This window comes from Corapipo altera, unplaced genomic scaffold (genome assembly GCF_003945725.1).
Source record: "Corapipo altera isolate COAL_440 unplaced genomic scaffold, ASM394572v1 61411, whole genome shotgun sequence".
NCBI classification, from domain to species: domain Eukaryota; kingdom Metazoa; phylum Chordata; class Aves; order Passeriformes; family Pipridae; genus Corapipo; species Corapipo altera.
In genome coordinates, this window is record NW_020884875.1 from 2,377,934 (window position 1) to 2,394,238 (window position 16,305).

General features: G+C 41.1%; 1 protein-coding gene and 1 long non-coding RNA gene across 11 annotated transcripts in view; one reads left to right on the plus strand and one right to left on the minus strand.

Annotated features, from left to right (window-relative positions):
* On the plus strand, positions 1-15,950 carry ZNF131 (zinc finger protein 131). 9 transcript variants are annotated; one of them, XM_027634875.1, is made up of 8 exons: positions 530-3,009; positions 3,592-3,730; positions 4,429-4,530; positions 5,412-5,556; positions 7,336-7,699; positions 7,802-8,024; positions 11,734-11,864; positions 13,693-15,950. In XM_027634875.1, exons 1-8 carry the CDS (start codon positions 2,902-2,904, stop codon positions 14,353-14,355), a joined length of 1,875 nt encoding a protein of 624 aa, XP_027490676.1. In that variant the 5' UTR covers positions 530-2,901; the 3' UTR covers positions 14,356-15,950. The 9 variants fall into 9 exon arrangements, with proteins under 9 accessions (XP_027490677.1, XP_027490676.1, XP_027490672.1 ...); XM_027634871.1 differs by having other exon boundaries at positions 530-2,086; positions 2,877-3,009; positions 7,336-8,024; XM_027634872.1 differs by having other exon boundaries at positions 530-1,228; positions 2,877-3,009; positions 7,336-8,024.
* The window catches only part of LOC113943290, a 6,283-nt gene continuing 1,852 nt past the window's right edge, over positions 11,875-16,305 (minus strand). For both annotated transcript variants that reach the window (XR_003526274.1, XR_003526273.1), the window contains exons 2-3: positions 13,949-14,049; positions 11,875-12,695 (exon numbers count right to left, since the gene is read on the minus strand). This is a non-coding gene — a long non-coding RNA (uncharacterized LOC113943290). The remainder of the gene's footprint in view (positions 12,696-13,948; positions 14,050-16,305) is intronic.

The following is a 16,305-nucleotide window of genomic DNA, read 5'->3' on the forward strand; positions in this document are numbered from 1 at the left end:
CGCGCGCCCCCTTTCCAGCGTGCCGGGCAGCAGGAAGCGGCGGCGGCGGAGCGGGAAGCGGCGCGGCGAGGAGCTGCTCCTGGTGAGTCCCTGGCGGAACCGTCTCGCCACCCTGCGGCGCACCGCGCCGCCGGGCCGCGACCCGGCCAGGAATTGAAAAGGGATCGATTTAATGCGCGCTTTGATGACGTAATAAGGACTAACGAGGTGGCGGCGCTGCCGAGCGCCCGACTCGAGCCGGCGGCGGTCGAGCTCCCCCTCTGGGACTTCCCCGCGGGACCCCCGCGCCCGCGGGCGCCGCTCGCCCCGCGCCCGCACCGGCCCTGCCCGGCGGGCCATGGGCGCGGGCCAGGCCTTCCGCCTTCGCCCGCTCCGGGCACTCGGCGGCCGCTCATTGGCTCCTCCGCGCGGGGCGGGCTAGGCCCACGCCTCGCGATTGGCAGGGGCCGCGCTGACTGACAGCGGCACCCGCCAATGGGGCCGCGAGGCGCGCGGGCCGAAGCCCGCGGGCGGCGGGAGCTGCGGGCGGGGCGCAGGGGGCGGTGACGCACTCTGGCGGGCGCGAGGGGCGCGGCCCCGCAGTGCGGGAAGGGGGAGCGGGAACGGAATTGGGAACGGGAATGGAAATGGGAGCGGAAGCGGCGCCTGCCGGGGCGGTGGCTCTGGGCACAAACGTGCGGCTCAGTGCACGAGAGATTCCTGCTGCCTCACTGCACACCCCGCAGGTCCCCCTTGCCCAAGATGGCGGTGGTTTGGGCAGCCTGCACCAGCCCCGCGGAGCTGCCCTGTGGGACCCGTGCGCTGGAAAATATTTGGTGCCTAAAATACAAGGAGTTCCCGTTGTAGTCCAGGAGGGTGGTAGTAATAAGGTGTTTCCGTTGAGGTGGATTTATAAAAATCTCTAAATCGTATGCATGTGACGTGAAAGGAGTACAGGCTGGAAAGGTGGTCAGTAGTTGAACGAGTCTTCCAAGAAAATTGGGTGAACAACTGAAGTATTCCAGTTTCCATCCCTCATCTGTGAGCCCGCTCATAAGAGGAAACTTGGATCACTTCTGTCCATCTTCCTGAGCTGTTCTGTTTTCCCAGCTGTACCTTTCTTTTCTTTGCCCAGAACAGTTGTGCTCCTAATGAACATGTGCTGTTCTGCCTGGCTTTCTTCTGCAGTATGACCGAGTTTTTAACATGAGAGTACGCAATGAATGCTGCAACTTCGTTGAGATACACAGTAAATTCACACTTTTTACTAGTTCTGTGTAAATTTATGACAATGAACTAGCTAACATAAGTTGTATGTCTCCTTACTCATGTTTCATAAGAGTTCTGAAAAAAAAATTTTTTTTAAAATATCTTAGATTTGCTGGGGTGAGGTTACTCTATAATTTTGAGGGTTTGGAGGGTTTTTTGGGATATCCCTCTAAACAAACAATTTGAAACTAAATCCCATGAGTTGGAGATCAAAATCTTGCTTGTTTTACGGAATTATGTTTTTAACTGCAAGTCATCTACCCTTTTACGATGTGTAAAAAATGGGCAAAAAGAATTAAAACAGTGAAGTAAGTGGCTGACAATTTCCCACATGAGACTTTATGTGAAATACCAGATGGTGGAGGAAAGCAGGAGCTGCTGGTTGTCTGTCTCAGACCCATCATTACAGATGAGATGCAGTCACTGCAGCAGCAGCATCCACTCCCTTCCACCTCACCTTCCCCTGTAGGCTGGTCTCTGCCTCCTTGAAGACCCTGACTGGTGTTTCTATTGCAAACAGTGGAATATGTAAAAGTTTCTTAAGAAAGGATGTTCTTTGATGTTTGATCTTTGTAAATTTTCGAGCCTGATCAACGAGAAGGGAGATTTAATCCGTGAAACAGAGAGAAGCCAACAAGCTCTAAGTGATGTCCAGGCATTAGAAGAACACATTACCTGTTGGTAGAACTGCCTTGTTAAGGTTTAGGACTGGAGGCGCTTCAATGATTTCAGACCTAGGGGGAGGTTAACAGAGCTTGGGAAGAAGAATGCCCACTTACAGTGGACACAAAGAATGGAGAATTTACAGGCCACAGGGACATTGAGAAGAACCCCCAAGGTGAGGAAGAAACTAATAAAACCAATCCAGCAACTGTGCTGAAATACGCTCCAATTGGGTAAAAAGGTAATTCTGCCAAGGAGTGATCATGACCACCAACCCAAGAAACCTAGGAACTCTGGAGAAAGACTGAGAATGTGGATTAATTAGCATGAGAAGCAAGAGAATCATTAACCAGTAGAAGATAAAATACTAATTAACAAGAAAACCATGTAATTTGTAGCCACTGAAAGCTAATTCCTTTGTTTGCTAAAATGCATAGTAATATAGTGTATAGTAGTATAGTAAAATAGTAATATAAAACAGTAAAAAGTTTTGATAGTTGGTGTGCTTGATTTGTGGAATACCACCGGGAACCCAGGCTTGCATAACTCTGAAATAGATAATCAGTGTCTTTCTCGAATGTTTAATTATTGGCTTGTTGCACACCAATTTTTGTGGGCATTTCCCTGGTTGGCAACGCAGCAATAGCAGCTGGAGCTGGATTTCCCTAAGTGGTTGCTTGTTCTCTACTTATTTTGTTCTCTTGGCAAAATGACTTCTCTGTGGGTGGTTTTTCTTGAGATGCAAGAAAAAGAGTGTGTTTTGTGGTGAAAATAGGAGCTCCATAATTCTTCTTTTCTGCGGCATTCTAAGTGTTAATGTGGGAGTTGAAGATGAGTGTTGCTGCATAGATCTGAAGTAATTTTGCCTGGGGGTGATTTGTGAAATGCTTTCATTGAAGCACTTGGAAGCTCTCCTGAGATTCTTTTGCATAAGCAGGAGACTAACATCTGCATCTCATCCACAGGCACAGAGTTTTGCTAAACCTCTTTATGTCTGAGATCCTGTGCAACTGCTACACCCACCTATGCCATCAGATTACAAGCATATTTGTCTCTTTAGAAAGGTTAGCAAAGAATATTTCACCTTGCAGGAGAAGTGTAAGTAGGAGGGATGAATAAGCTTGGGTGTGACAGCAAATGAAATCCCTGGCAACTCCAGTGTACTTAGAAGTTGAAAATTGCTACTCGATTACATGGATGCTGGAAGGAAGTAAACATCTTGTGTTCATAAGGAGCAAAATGTGACTTTAATATGAAAATTTTAAGAACTGTTCTTCACAGGTGGAGTGGTGGGATGGTGAGGAGTAACTTTATAAAGATTCTGATATTATCCTGCTGTGGCGTTGAATAATTAGCCATGGAGATGTTGCATTCCTGCAGCATTTGCTTTGAGGATGGTGGATCCTTGCTGAAACTGTAGGATAAAGAAATACGCTTATCCACTTTGACTGTTTTTTCAGGTGTTTAAATAAGACAATATTCCACATCAGTAGCTGTGCCATTTCCTACCTGTCAGCTCATATCAGGTAAAAAACCTGTTACCAGAACAATTTGTTGTTTCTATTGGTTTTATGGTCCATGCAAAGTTCTAGTTAGTTTATGTCCATATAAAGACCTGACTGTGCACAGTATTTACCAAGTGGCACAGAATTCTTACTCTCACACTGTACTTTTTTGCAGACCGGGTATTTTGCCATGGAAGCCGAGGAAACGATGGAATGTATCCAGGAATTCCCTGAACACTATAAAGTTATTTTGGATAGACTGAACGAACAACGTGAGCAGGACCAGTTTACAGATATCACCCTGATTGTTGATGGTATGTATGGGCCTGGGAACCAGCTGGTATACAGGGAATTCTAAAGGCTGTGCTAGGATGCTGTTGGGTTTGTCACAGGTCAGAGTCAGACTGGGCTGCAAACAGGCTGGTTCTGCACCGTGTGCAAGTTACTTGCAAAGTTTCATTTAGCATCTCAGGGTCAACAGACTCCAGCAGTGATTAATAATTTTGCTTCTGCTTTTCCAAATAAAGGGCTAAATATTTTCAGATAGCAGCCCTCTTTGAAACTGCTGTGCTATACTTAACGTGTTGTCTAAAGATTTCCAAAACATTATTAAAATATTTTTCTCTGACTTGAGCTGACTGTTTGCACACAGAGAACTTTTACAAATAGTGTGTCTAAATAAAATCACACCTTGAAATAAGATTTACTTCTTGCTTCTCTGGTATCTGGTATCATAATTTAAATATTTGAAAAGAGAAACACTGGAGTGACTGAGTCCTCCATCTGGTTGAGTTACCTTTTGCAAGGTAAGCGATATCACCAAGGTTCTGCAAGAGATGGGATAGGATAGCTGCAGTAGTATCCCATGTTTTATGGAGACACAGTGACTGTATGCTGCTGGAGTGGTGGAATAGTTGTTTAGGCTGGCTAGTCTTTTTCTGCATCTACACTTATTCTGCACTATGGAGGGAGTTATGTTACTCTGAACCAAAATTTTTGTCTCTCTTTGCAGGTCACCATTTCAAAGCTCATAAGGCTGTTCTTGCTGCCTGTAGCCAGTTCTTCCACAAATTCTTCCAAGATTTCACTCAAGAGCCTTTGGTGGAGATTGAAGGTAATCTGATTTGTACAATTAAAAACACTCAGAGTTGTGTGCTCAAGCTGGAAATTAATATAGCATCCTTGGTACAGGCCTACATACATAGAATCATAGAATGTTAAGGGTTAGATAGGTCCTTGAAGATCATCTAGTCCCAACCTTGCTGTCATGGGCAGAGATACCTCCCACTAGACCAGGTTGCTCAAGGCCTTATGCAACCTGGCCTTGAACACTTAAAGATGATTAGTCATATAATTAGCTTTCTAAATCTTACCTCTTGAGTTGTTCTGAGACAGCTGTCACCACTGGAAAAAAAACTTCCCCTGAAGAAAAATCAAAAAGAAAAAGAACACTCTTGAATTAAATTGTTGGAAGGGAAAGTGTGAGATTATGTGGGTGCTTTTTTAATTTTTTTCCTTTCTTTCCCCGATACATGGCTAGTGGAGGTCAGGCAGATCCTGTATGTTTTTAGAACTTGCAGTGTGACAAAATCTTTTCCCTGAGAACAACCAGTCTGGTCAGATGAAAAAGGTTGACAGTGATGGCAAATGGCAGATGCCTTGGCTGGGATGCAAGAGCATGATAGACATTGAGCAATACTTGTGTGGTAGGCAAGGAGCCAATTCCTGGAGCAGTATTTCACCCTCCAGTACCTTGCTGCTCAGAGACCTCTTGAAAGAGGGATAGTATTTTTGTGTTTAAATCTATATATTATTCAAACAGCTTTTTGTCCATCTCATCCTTCTTTTTATCTTTGTCAAGAGTGTTATCTTTATGAAACTGGCAGGTACAGTACTGTGATCACAATGGTGTGCAGGCAAGTGTGCAGGATTCATCAGGTAGATGAGACTGAGGAATTGTTAAAAGAAACTGTTGTTTCTCTTTTCTGTATACAGGTGTAAGTAACATGGCATTTCGTCACCTAATTGAGTTCACCTACACAGCAAAACTAATGGTCCAAGGTGAGGAAGAAGCAAATGATGTTTGGAAAGCAGCTGAGTATCTACAGATGCTAGAAGCAATCAAAGCACTTGAAATTAGGTAAGCACATCAGCCTCTTTTTCTTCCCACCACTTAAAATATAGAGTCTTAAGAATCCTTTTGTAAGAGCTGGCTGCCAGTATTTTGCAGTGCTGTTCCTTATGCTGGAACCTCCTTAGCATCTGTAGCACCATAACTCTTCTACTATGGTGTACATGTCAGAAATATACAAGCTAAAAAAAGAATGTCACATTCTTTGGGCTGGAACTCAATGGCAAGGGACATGGCTCGTAAATGTTGCCAAAGCTGTAGGGTTGTGTCTTTGTGGTAACTGATACCAGGTCTCTGTGCTGCCTGAAGGCCCACACCTGACTGACAACTGGCTGCACAGTGACAGTGTGCCTCAGGTAATCAGAACACATTAACAAGTTTGTGCTGGTTTTGTATTTCATGCAGCTTTCTGCTATTCTGAGAGAATAAGCAGTGATCTTAAAATTTCTTGCTGCAAAACTAACCTGTCAAATTTCTTGAATGAATGTAACTGTTGTAGTCAGTTTTATCTGGGTTCAATATTTAATCAAATGTTGCTGTGGCAGCTTTTATCCTCTACCAGGAACTGTGCTCCATTGCCGAGCTTGAGAAAAATGGGTGCCAGTCCCATCGTGCTGTTTTTCATCCCCTTTCTTCCCTTTCACTTCCACAAAGTGCTCTCAACGTTCTCATTCCTTCTGCATGCTACACTGCTGGTTTTTGGTACATGATCCCAGAGCTCCTTGCAGTAATGTGCAATGTAACTATCACCTTGTAGACATCAGAAATCCAGGCTAGATGAAACTGAGTTTAGCTGCTCTGTTTTCCCTGTGTGTGACTACAGTAAGGTGCAATTTGATAAGCTGTGTCCTGCATTACATCATTAGTCACATCTCTGACATATGACTTGGAGATATTGGGCCAAGTCTTGTCTCCTATTACTAGAAAACGTGGAAATGATAGGGAGTACATTACGTGAAAGGATTCATCCTGCTGCAAAGGAGGGTAAAAGCATGGCTTACCCCAGTCAGTCTGTTTGAGGGGGAGATACCCAGTCGTTTTCAAAACTGATAATCAGTAACAAAACCTGCAGCACAGAAGTGCTGTGAATGACTTGAAGGCATTGACCTGCTCAGTTCTGTCTATGTTTGAGATGACATGCAATCTCTGACATTTTGTAGGAAGGGGAGTTGAGTGTGTGTTACGCAGGGAAAATAGCAACAGAACTGAGGGTTGTGTTCAAGCTCAGAAAATTAAACTAGAATACTCTTTCCACATCCTGCTGGCTTTTACCTCAGCTGTTAGTTGTGTGCCTTCCTGAAGTACAAGATGCTATGATAACCACTGTGTGAAGTCACAGCTGTAGTGTTTTCTAACAAGCTCTTAGCACTGTGGGAAGCTGCACACACTCAGAGCTTAAGAATTGAAGAGCATAGGAGGGACTTGAATCTTATTTCTGAGTAGGCAGGCCAAAGTACTCTTTCTTTTGGGGGATTTTTCTTTCCAAGTAGAGAACTTTACAATTTTTTTAGATAAGCCTATGTCTTAGGTTAACTGGCCTTTCTTCTTGATAGGTACTTTGTGTCATTTGAGCAGCACCTTAGCAGCTTTAACCATGCTATTTTACTACACTAAGGAGTGTAGATCAAGGACAAATTAACTTCTGACATGCACACAGATTAAGTGGTCATTCATCACTCAACTTTGAGAAATGGCTAGAGAGTGTTGGATGCAGAAGCTCATTACTAGGCAGGAGTTCCTTTGTCAGTGCTTATGGATCTTAACGATGTTTATGCAAATGATTTTCAGGAACAAAGAAAATTCATCACTCTTAGAATCAAATGAAGCGCAAGGTAAAAATAAACCAAAAAAGAGGAAGATTGCTGAAACCTCTAATGTTATCACAGAAACACTGCCATCTGCAGAATCAGAGCCTGTTGAAATTGAGGTTGAGATTGCAGAAGGGACGATGAAAGTGGAAGACGACAGCATTGAAACACTTGAAGAAGTAGCTTCTGCAGAGCAATCCATAAAGTACATACAGACAACAGGTACATCAGATGAATCTGCTTTGGCTCTTTTGGCAGATATCACCAGCAAGTATCGTCAGGGAGAGAGAAAATGCCAGATCCAAGAAGAAGGTGATAATGCAACTGATCCCTCGTGCAAACAGGTAGAAGGTATTGAAATTGTGGAACTTCAGCTGTCACACGTGAACAATTTATTCCACTGTGAGAAATGTAACCGTTCATTTAAATTGTTTTACCATTTTAAGGAACACATGAAAACACACTCTACTGAGAATTACAAGTGTGACATATGCAATAAAAGATACCTACGAGAGAGTGCTTTGAAACAGCACCTCACCTGTTACCACCTTGATGAAGGTGGTGTCAGCAAGAAGCAAAGACCTGGCAAGAAAATACATGTATGCCAGTACTGTGATAAGCAGTTTGACCACTTTGGACATTTTAAAGAGCACCTGCGGAAGCACACAGGTAAGAGCACTGCTACAGTCCTTTGTTCTCACGTTTTGGGGCTTTGCATGTTTTGGGGAAATAGAGAATATGCTGAAGAAAACACATGAGTCCTGAGTGCTAGAAATACTTGGTTTCTAGTTACAGCTAAAATGCTGGTGTGTCTTTTTGTTTGTTTTTTTGTTTTACATTGATGTAAACTTTTGAGGGATTGAGTTGATTAAAAATATGCAGAAGGCACTAAAACCAGAAGGCACTAATGAAGCTTCTCTGTCAAGTCTACTAAATCTTAAAGGTTTTTTTTCAAAATACCTTCTTAAGGCATGTTCCTTTCTTCAAAAATACCAAACTGAGCTACTTTTATTTTCAAAATTTTCTGATAAAAGTTTCTGTTGAAATATGATCTGATCATGAGCTTCTTGGTGGAATACAGTCTAGAGCATTTCTTTATCTAATAGGGCTTCTTAGCAAATGCCTATTAATGCATTAGACATGAAATACCCTCAAAAAATTCTCTCCTGTACCATCTTGTTTGGAAAGTTTTATCCTTGCTCTTGACACCTCATCTGTGATTTGAATTTTCTTTGTTAATTAAGCAAAACTACTGAGAACAGCAGAGCATTTCTAGTCACTCTAGTACACTTTTCGATTGTGAAATTTGCCTCTTTGAAATCTAGATAGCATTTTTGGAGTACAAAGTGACTTGTGCTCCTTATTTCTTCCTTATAGTATGGGACATTACTTCATCTCACTGAAAAGTCTGCTGTCTGAACAGATACCAAGCATGACACAGATAACTCTGAATGTAATATATATGTGATCTTGATCTTCCAGATGTTTTTGTTTAATATGTCAGTCATGAGTCATCAGAAAAAATTTAATGGAGAGTAGCAGCTCTATTTCTGTTTCAGCTTCTTGCTGTTAAAGCCTTTTAACAAGGATGGCTTAATTTAATTAAAATGTATCTGTGTATGGGACTGCTGAGTATTGAACATATAGCAGTGTCCAGTCTATTCCAAACAGCCTCTTAAAAGTTCAGTTTATAAACAGATTTTGGCAAATCCTTATCCCCTATGAAGCAGGGAGTGTTTCTCCATTATGAACAATCCAAATACAAGCTACTTAACAAAAATCTTTTCATAAAAAAGTTTGTGGCAGATAACCAGATTAACCCAAAGTGTGTAATATGTTGTTTGCTCTTGCAAAAAAGTATTTTTGGTTCAAAGGAAGCTAGCATATCACAGAAGGTACAGAATACTTTATATATTGATCTAATAAGTATAACATGGAATCTAATTACTTCCAGTTTAGCATTTTCAAAAGCCTTAAGCTCAAAATCAAAACTGATATCACCATTTAACTCCTAAGGTCAGTGGAAAAACTCCCATTCAGTCACAGGCTTTCTAAATTCCAAATTCTGCATAGCACTGGTTGAATGCTAAAATCAAACTGAAAGGCCTGGGACAAAATGAACTAAAAAGTGTTTGATCCTATTGTTGATCAGTCACTATGCCAGAAATTACATGAAAATAGTAACTGCAGCAGAAATAGAATCATAGAAAGGCTTAGGTTGGAAGGGACCTTAAATATCACCTGGTTACACCCCTGGGACCATGGGTAGGGAACCTTCCACTACACCAGGTTGCTCAGAGGCCCATCCAACTTAGCCTTGAACACTTCCAGAGATAGGGCATCCACAACGCCTCATCACCTTCTGAGTAAAGAATTTCTTCCTAGCATCTTATCTAAACCTGCTGTCTTTCAGGTGAAGGCCATTCCCCCTTTGTTGTATCCATGCCACTGTAAAAAGTCCCTCTCCAGCCTTCCTGTAGGCTCCCTTTAAATACTGGAAGGTGCTGTACTGTCTCCCTGAAGCCTTTTCTTCCCCAGGCTGAACAACCCCAATGCTCTCAGCCTGTCTTCACAGCACAGTTTCCAGGAGGATCTCCTCTGTGGTTTTGCTGGGAGCAGAGGTGAGACTGACTGGCTTGTACTTCCCTTCGTCTTCCTTATTTTTCTTTTTTGAAAGGTTTATGCTTCTGCTTTTCTGGTCAGTGAGAACTTGACCAGGCTGCCACACCTTTTCAAAATTTATGGATAGTGGCTTCCTCCATCAGCTCCCTCAGGACCTGCAACTTTCTCTGTGTCCCAGGTAACAAGGTCTCCTATTTCCTTCTGGAGAGCACACACATTTTTCCTAGTCTTTTTATCACCCCTGTATCTAGAGAAGCTTCTCTTGTTGCCCTTGGTGTCCCTGGTCAGGTTCAATTCTATGAGGTCTTTAGCCTTCCTCCCTAACCTTATCCCTCTCTGTTCAGACAATCTCTCTGTATTCTTCCCAGGCTACCTGCCCTTGCTTCCACCACTCTAGGCTTCCTTTTTGTGTTTCAGTTTTTGCAGAAGCTCCTTGTTCATCCACGCAGGTATCCCCCTCCTCTGTAGTACTGCAGTTAGTAGAGACCTTGAAGACCATCTAATTCCAATCTGATCAGTTGCTTGGTCAAAATCCATGATTTTTGACCTGCAAAACTGAAGGCAGTTCAGCATCCTCTGCATTACTTTTACAACAGTCTCCAAAAATGTGGCCTTTTGTAACCATTGAGGGCAATGTTCCTGTCATTTAAACATCTTTGTCTAGCTTTCAGGTGTTTTAAGTGAGAATTGTGGATTTCTTTTGAAAAGATAATTAGGAGCTTTTGAATATTTTTGAAGATGTGGGTTTATTGGCTTTCCACCTCAATATCCGGTAACTATCGCATTCCTGAAAACGCAGGCTTTTAAACTAACTCGGATAGATTCTTATGATATTCACTGAAATGGCTCTTTTGGAGTTCATTGAGCAGTTTGTTTCAGTAGTGATGTTGTACCTCCCCAGGTTAATTATCAGACTTTCAGAAGAAACACACTCTTCCAGTTTTCTTGTAATTTAATTTGCTTGAATTTCAGTGTGTTTGTGCATGGTGGAATTAGTAAAGAGAGACCTTTTGTTCATTACTACTTGATAATAGTACACTGCTTTAGATGATAAAAAGATCGGTTTTCTGCCTCCTCTGTTGTTGTCCTTAGCTGGCTTCTGTGTTTGATACCATCATTAAAAAGAAGTGGCCAAACTGAAAGGAATTTTATCTTGCTTGTGCCCATTTATGTCCTTCTGTACTTGCTTTTCACTGTATTTTGGGAGAGGAGGGAGGGGGTTGTTCATTTTAACACTAATGGATTGTTATTTCATTATCATTCATCATGTGCCACCTTCTTTTTCTGGAGCTCAGTTTCAGCTCTCAAGCATAAACTGTTACTGTTGTTAAAAATAAAAGTTTATATTATTTAAATACTTCTTTAATGTGTCACTTTGTATATTTACTAATGTTGATATTTTAATTATAACAATTATCAGATGAAAAGTGAGAAAAAGCTGCTATTTCTTTAAGATACTTCATTGGAATAGTAATCTAATTTCCACTAAATTTATTTTCACAAAAGCGAAATGTACCTTAAATGGTACTGGTAATTGTTACATTGGTTTTCTTCTAAATGAGAGTTATGACTCCACATTTGGTTTTTTGCCCTTTTACATGGCATATCCATCTCTTCTTCTCTAGAATAATCCAGCTGGCCACATCTTTACAGTGTATTTATCAACCTAGACAAGAGGAAGAAAGGGGAAGAAGAGAGACCTGACAAAAGACTGGGTGGTTTTATACATTTACAAATCCTGTGTCTGTTTTAACAGGTGAAAAACCATTTGAATGTCCAAACTGCCATGAACGTTTTGCTAGGAATAGCACACTCAAATGTCACCTGACAGCCTGTCAGTCTGGAGCTGGAGCCAAAAAGGGAAGAAAGAAGCTCTACGAATGTCAGGTGGGTAATGGAAGTAGCAGAGTCCCAGGCTAGATACCTCCCTCCTTTGAGGGAGTGGGGGAACTGAACAAGAAAGGCAAGGAGAGTGGCCTTGTGTCTCCAAGAGCTACTTCAGTAAAATAAAGATCACATTCAAACACAATATGCAGGTAAATTCTTATGTCTAAGTAGCTCCATTTAAAATGTGGAATTACTCATGTGGAGCCTAATAATACTTATAATTAGATTCTTACAGGAAGGCTGCCTTTTACTGGTCTTTCTGCTTCCTTTCAAGGTTCTTGATGCACTGACCTAGGCCCTTCCCACTTCTGACCACGCTTCACTAAAGTTCAAAATACAAAATAATATTTTATTTTTTATTTTATTATTATTCTCTTTGATACCACACATACTGACTTTACCTGGAAAGTAATTCCAGCTTATGCTGGTGTTGCCTAAAGATCGGGAGCCAAAAAACTCCAGGCAAATTTAATAGAGATAAGATAATAGAGCGGGTCTTTAATGAAGGCCCCCTCTGACCATGGGAGTACAGAAAAGATGCACACGCACCGTGTCCAGTGGTTCTGCAATGTTATAGTATTGTCCATCCAATCCCAGAACTATCTGCCCCCCAGTTCCTCCCCAAATCTGCCCCCAGCATGCCTCTCCAGAAATTGAGTCAGGATCCTGAGAGCCCTTTCTTCCTTGTCTTCCTCTTCTTCATGGCACACATTGTCTTTGGAGCTTCTCCAACGGACTATGATGGTATCTTGTTGTTCTGGCGTGGGATGCAAATATTCTTAAACAGAAGATGTTTTCTACAATTCTACCTTGAAAGGAGCCTAAACAAACCTAAAGAATTTAGAAAATTTGATATGAAATGGGGAAATAGGGTTTAGTGAGTGTAAACTACTAAAGTGTGAGAGACTATACAATTATATTAAAAATCTATATTTACTACATAGCTGCTTTAAAATCTACAAAAAGCTAAAAATCAAAAAAATTCAAATGCATCACTGGCAATCTGTAATGTCTTTTAAGCAAAATAAATGCTGTAGAGGTTGTTAGGGTACTTGGTCACTGTATGTAACTGTCACTTGAAAAGCTGTTAAGATAAATTTTAATTCACTTTTAAAAGCAATTCTGAAGAGCTAGAAAATAAAAGAGCTGAAGTTGGTTGTAGCGTTTTTATTTGCAGGTTTGCTGCCCCACTGCTGTGACAATCTCACACCACCAGGTGGGGGGGGAGTGCTCCCCTGTCCAGGGACTGACAGCTGCTCTGGGGCTGCCCCAGGAGGCTCCAAGGGTGTGGGATATGACATCACCTCACCTCCACGAAATTTGACCTATCCCTTCCCTCCCACCCCCCCCCACACACTTGAGTTGGTCCGAGCCAATAATTAATACACTATAATCCAGCATCTTACAATTGGTGACCCTTTGGTCTAATTACTTCATGTCATAGTTTTGTCTTTCTATATTTCCTCATCCTCTCCCAGATGTTGTGACTGTGGCTTAGTACCTCTTCAGCCTGAAAAAGTTGCAGCAGTCTTGGATAAATTTTTCTTTAATTTTTCACTTTTTTTCTTCAAATGCTCTACTGACTGACAAATTTTGTCAGTGCCCTATGCAGGCACAACTCAAAGTAACTCACTGTTCTTAAAAAATGAATAAATACCAAGTCTTCTGTTTGTCTGAAGCTTGCTTCTCAGCTTTTACATCTAATGTCTATGTTTTTTGAATCCAAGTAGCAAGAAGCCACACTGTGTGAAGCCATGATCTCAGAGAGGCACCACACTTTGTCATATTTCTGTTGGCGCTGTTTAACATACTGTATCTTTTGTTTCAGGTTTGTAACAGCGTTTTTAACAGCTGGGATCAGTTCAAAGATCACTTGGTAATACACACTGGTGACAAACCCAACCACTGTACCTTGTGTGATTTGTGGTTTATGCAAGGCAGTGAGCTGAGAAGGCATCTCAAAGAAATGCACAATATTTCAGAACTACTGGTGACAGAAGAGGTTCTTCCAGTGGAAGCTATGGAAGCTGAACCAGTAACATCAATGACAATAATAGAGCAAGTTGAGCAAGTCCATGTCCTACCAGTAATTCAGGTACAGGTGGATCCTGCACAGGTAACTGTGGAACAGATGCACCAGGATCTCATACAGGACAATCAGGTCAAAGGCACACAGATGGAGGAACTGCAAGAACAGGTGCAAATTAGTTACTTGGAAGTTGAACACATTCAGACTGAACAAGGTGCTGAAGTTCATGTGGAGCAGTTACATGTTGAGCATGTAAATCAAATACAGATGGAAGAGGTACAGGCAGAACTTATAGATGGAACACACCTTGAACAAGTAGAATATCAAAGTGTTGATCAAGGAGAAGCAGAAGAAAAGGAACCTAAACAAATAGATGATGCGGATAAGGAACATCATGAACAAGCTGAAGACTTAAAAACACAACAATTAGTGGACATGCAGAATGAAAATGTGGATGACTAGGGCAAATAATGACACTGCAGGTTTAGGAATGAAATACCAAATTATTTTTGTTAACTTTTACATTGGTTTTTGAACTGTCAGTGGTCACCTTTCCAATATGCTGTCCATAAGAAGCTGGACCAGTGGACCAAAATTAGCTTTATTCATGTACAATTAAACTTCTCTTATATGTGAAAAATAACTTTCCCATTTGTGTAATGCCATGGAACAGAAGCTACCACAGACATGGACACCTTTGTGAGGTTTTTTAGCAATTAATAGCTTGTATCATTGTTACACCATTCCTGGGTATATGTAAGAGTAATTTCACCTCTTTTCCTCTTGCAGTAGAAACAAACTCTTGTATAGTATTGCAGGGTGTCTGTGGCAGGAGAATCACTAAAATCTGAGGGTTTCTATTGTAAGTGGCAATTACGTACCTGTGAATTTTCGGATCTTTCAGGCTGGGCTAAAATTAGCATTGTTGCTGGAGGTGTCTGAGCACAAAAATCCCGTGCCTTTTCAGCACTGACTAGTTAAACTTCCCAAAAGTTTCTAGAGTTTTTGAGAATTTAGTTCTGTAAAAGGCAATGTAGGTAATGTTATAGTGCTTTATATTTTTGCTTAAAATTGTCAGCTACTGGTTTTCTTTTTGCATTAAATTTAGAGGTGGGGGGCTGAGGGAGGGAACAGATTCCACATGGAGGCAGCAGGACACTCTAAAAGGGACACTTAAAAATAGAAAAAACTTGGTAGAGTCTGTGGCAAACACAAATTGGAAAAAAGCTACTAGCAGACTCTTCTTTTATAAATAATCATTTTTGAAAATGAATATGTTTAAACATAAATATAGAGATTTGTCTATATGATATCAGGTTCTTGGTTTTTTTGAAAAGAAATTCTGACACTTGACACAAAGATATGCTAAACATAAAAGTAAAAGCCATAGGTATGAGTGCTAAACTGTGGATTGAAAAGTAGAAATGTAAATAGTTTAATCAATATTAGACAATAAAACAATACCAACCATTAAATGTTGCATTACTTGTTTTATCCATTAGGAACAACTGAGTGGCAATTACAGTGCCAGCTTCCAGTGCTAAGAATCAATCTCATTTTTAATATGATTATTATCTCTTTACTGTAAAGTTAGATTTGTTTAGAAAATACTTGTCTATCTCTATGCTCAAGGATGCTAAGAACTACTAATTCTTAGTTACTGCTGGAGGTTAGAGGTGCTCCACATTTCTGAAAAACTATTTTCAAAGCCTTAAATGGAGGAATTTTTGCAAGGACATTCCCTAATGCTCTTGGTAATCTTGTAGGTCTTAGCTAAAATCAGGCTTTTGTATTCCATGTTCAAATGCAGAACTATTTCCTGGGATTTGTGCATTTATTTAGTCTCATTCATGTTTCATTGTAGCTTTTGCGAAACTGTTGCAAAACAAACATGGATCTCAATTAAACTTTCAAGCAATTTGATTAATGTAACTTGCATTCTTTTTTTATTATGTTTTGTGTTTTCTGAGATGCAAGTAATTTGTGATGAGATTCTGTGCAGAGGGAAGAATGTGGCCCAGTGTTAATCATGAAAATAAAATCAGTTATTATATTTATACCTGGCTTCTGATAAGCAGCTTGTCTTTTGATAACGTGGACGGGACAGGCCTCCTTGCTTAGCTGCATAACGCTGAAATTGTGGGGGTATTTGACAAAGTCAGTCTCTGTGGAATTAAAGGAAGGATCTGTGTGCCTGACCAGTGAAACCTACTTTTAGGTAATTAAAGTCCAATATCAACTGAGCAGTTTCTGGGTATTGGTAACAAGGCCAGTGGTTTGGTAAGCACAGTTGGGCCATTTCTTCGTTCAGTTTGATGTCCCCTTTCCAACAACAGTTCATTAATTTGGTCATCATCATCATGGCTGGGCTTCGCGAACAAAGATTTAGGAAGGCACTATCCACGTTTGTTA

Bases quoted from the DNA above. Each gene is read 5' to 3' on its own strand.
- ZNF131 (XM_027634871.1), top strand. From the start codon at position 2,902: ATGTCTGAGATCCTGTGCAACTGCTACACCCACCTATGCCATCAGATT. The intron at 5,557-7,335 runs GTAAGCACATCA...AATGATTTTCAG, and splicing joins ATCAAAGCACTTGAAATTAG to GAACAAAGAAAATTCATCAC. The intron at 11,865-13,692 runs GTGGGTAATGGA...CTTTTGTTTCAG, and splicing joins AGAAGCTCTACGAATGTCAG to GTTTGTAACAGCGTTTTTAA.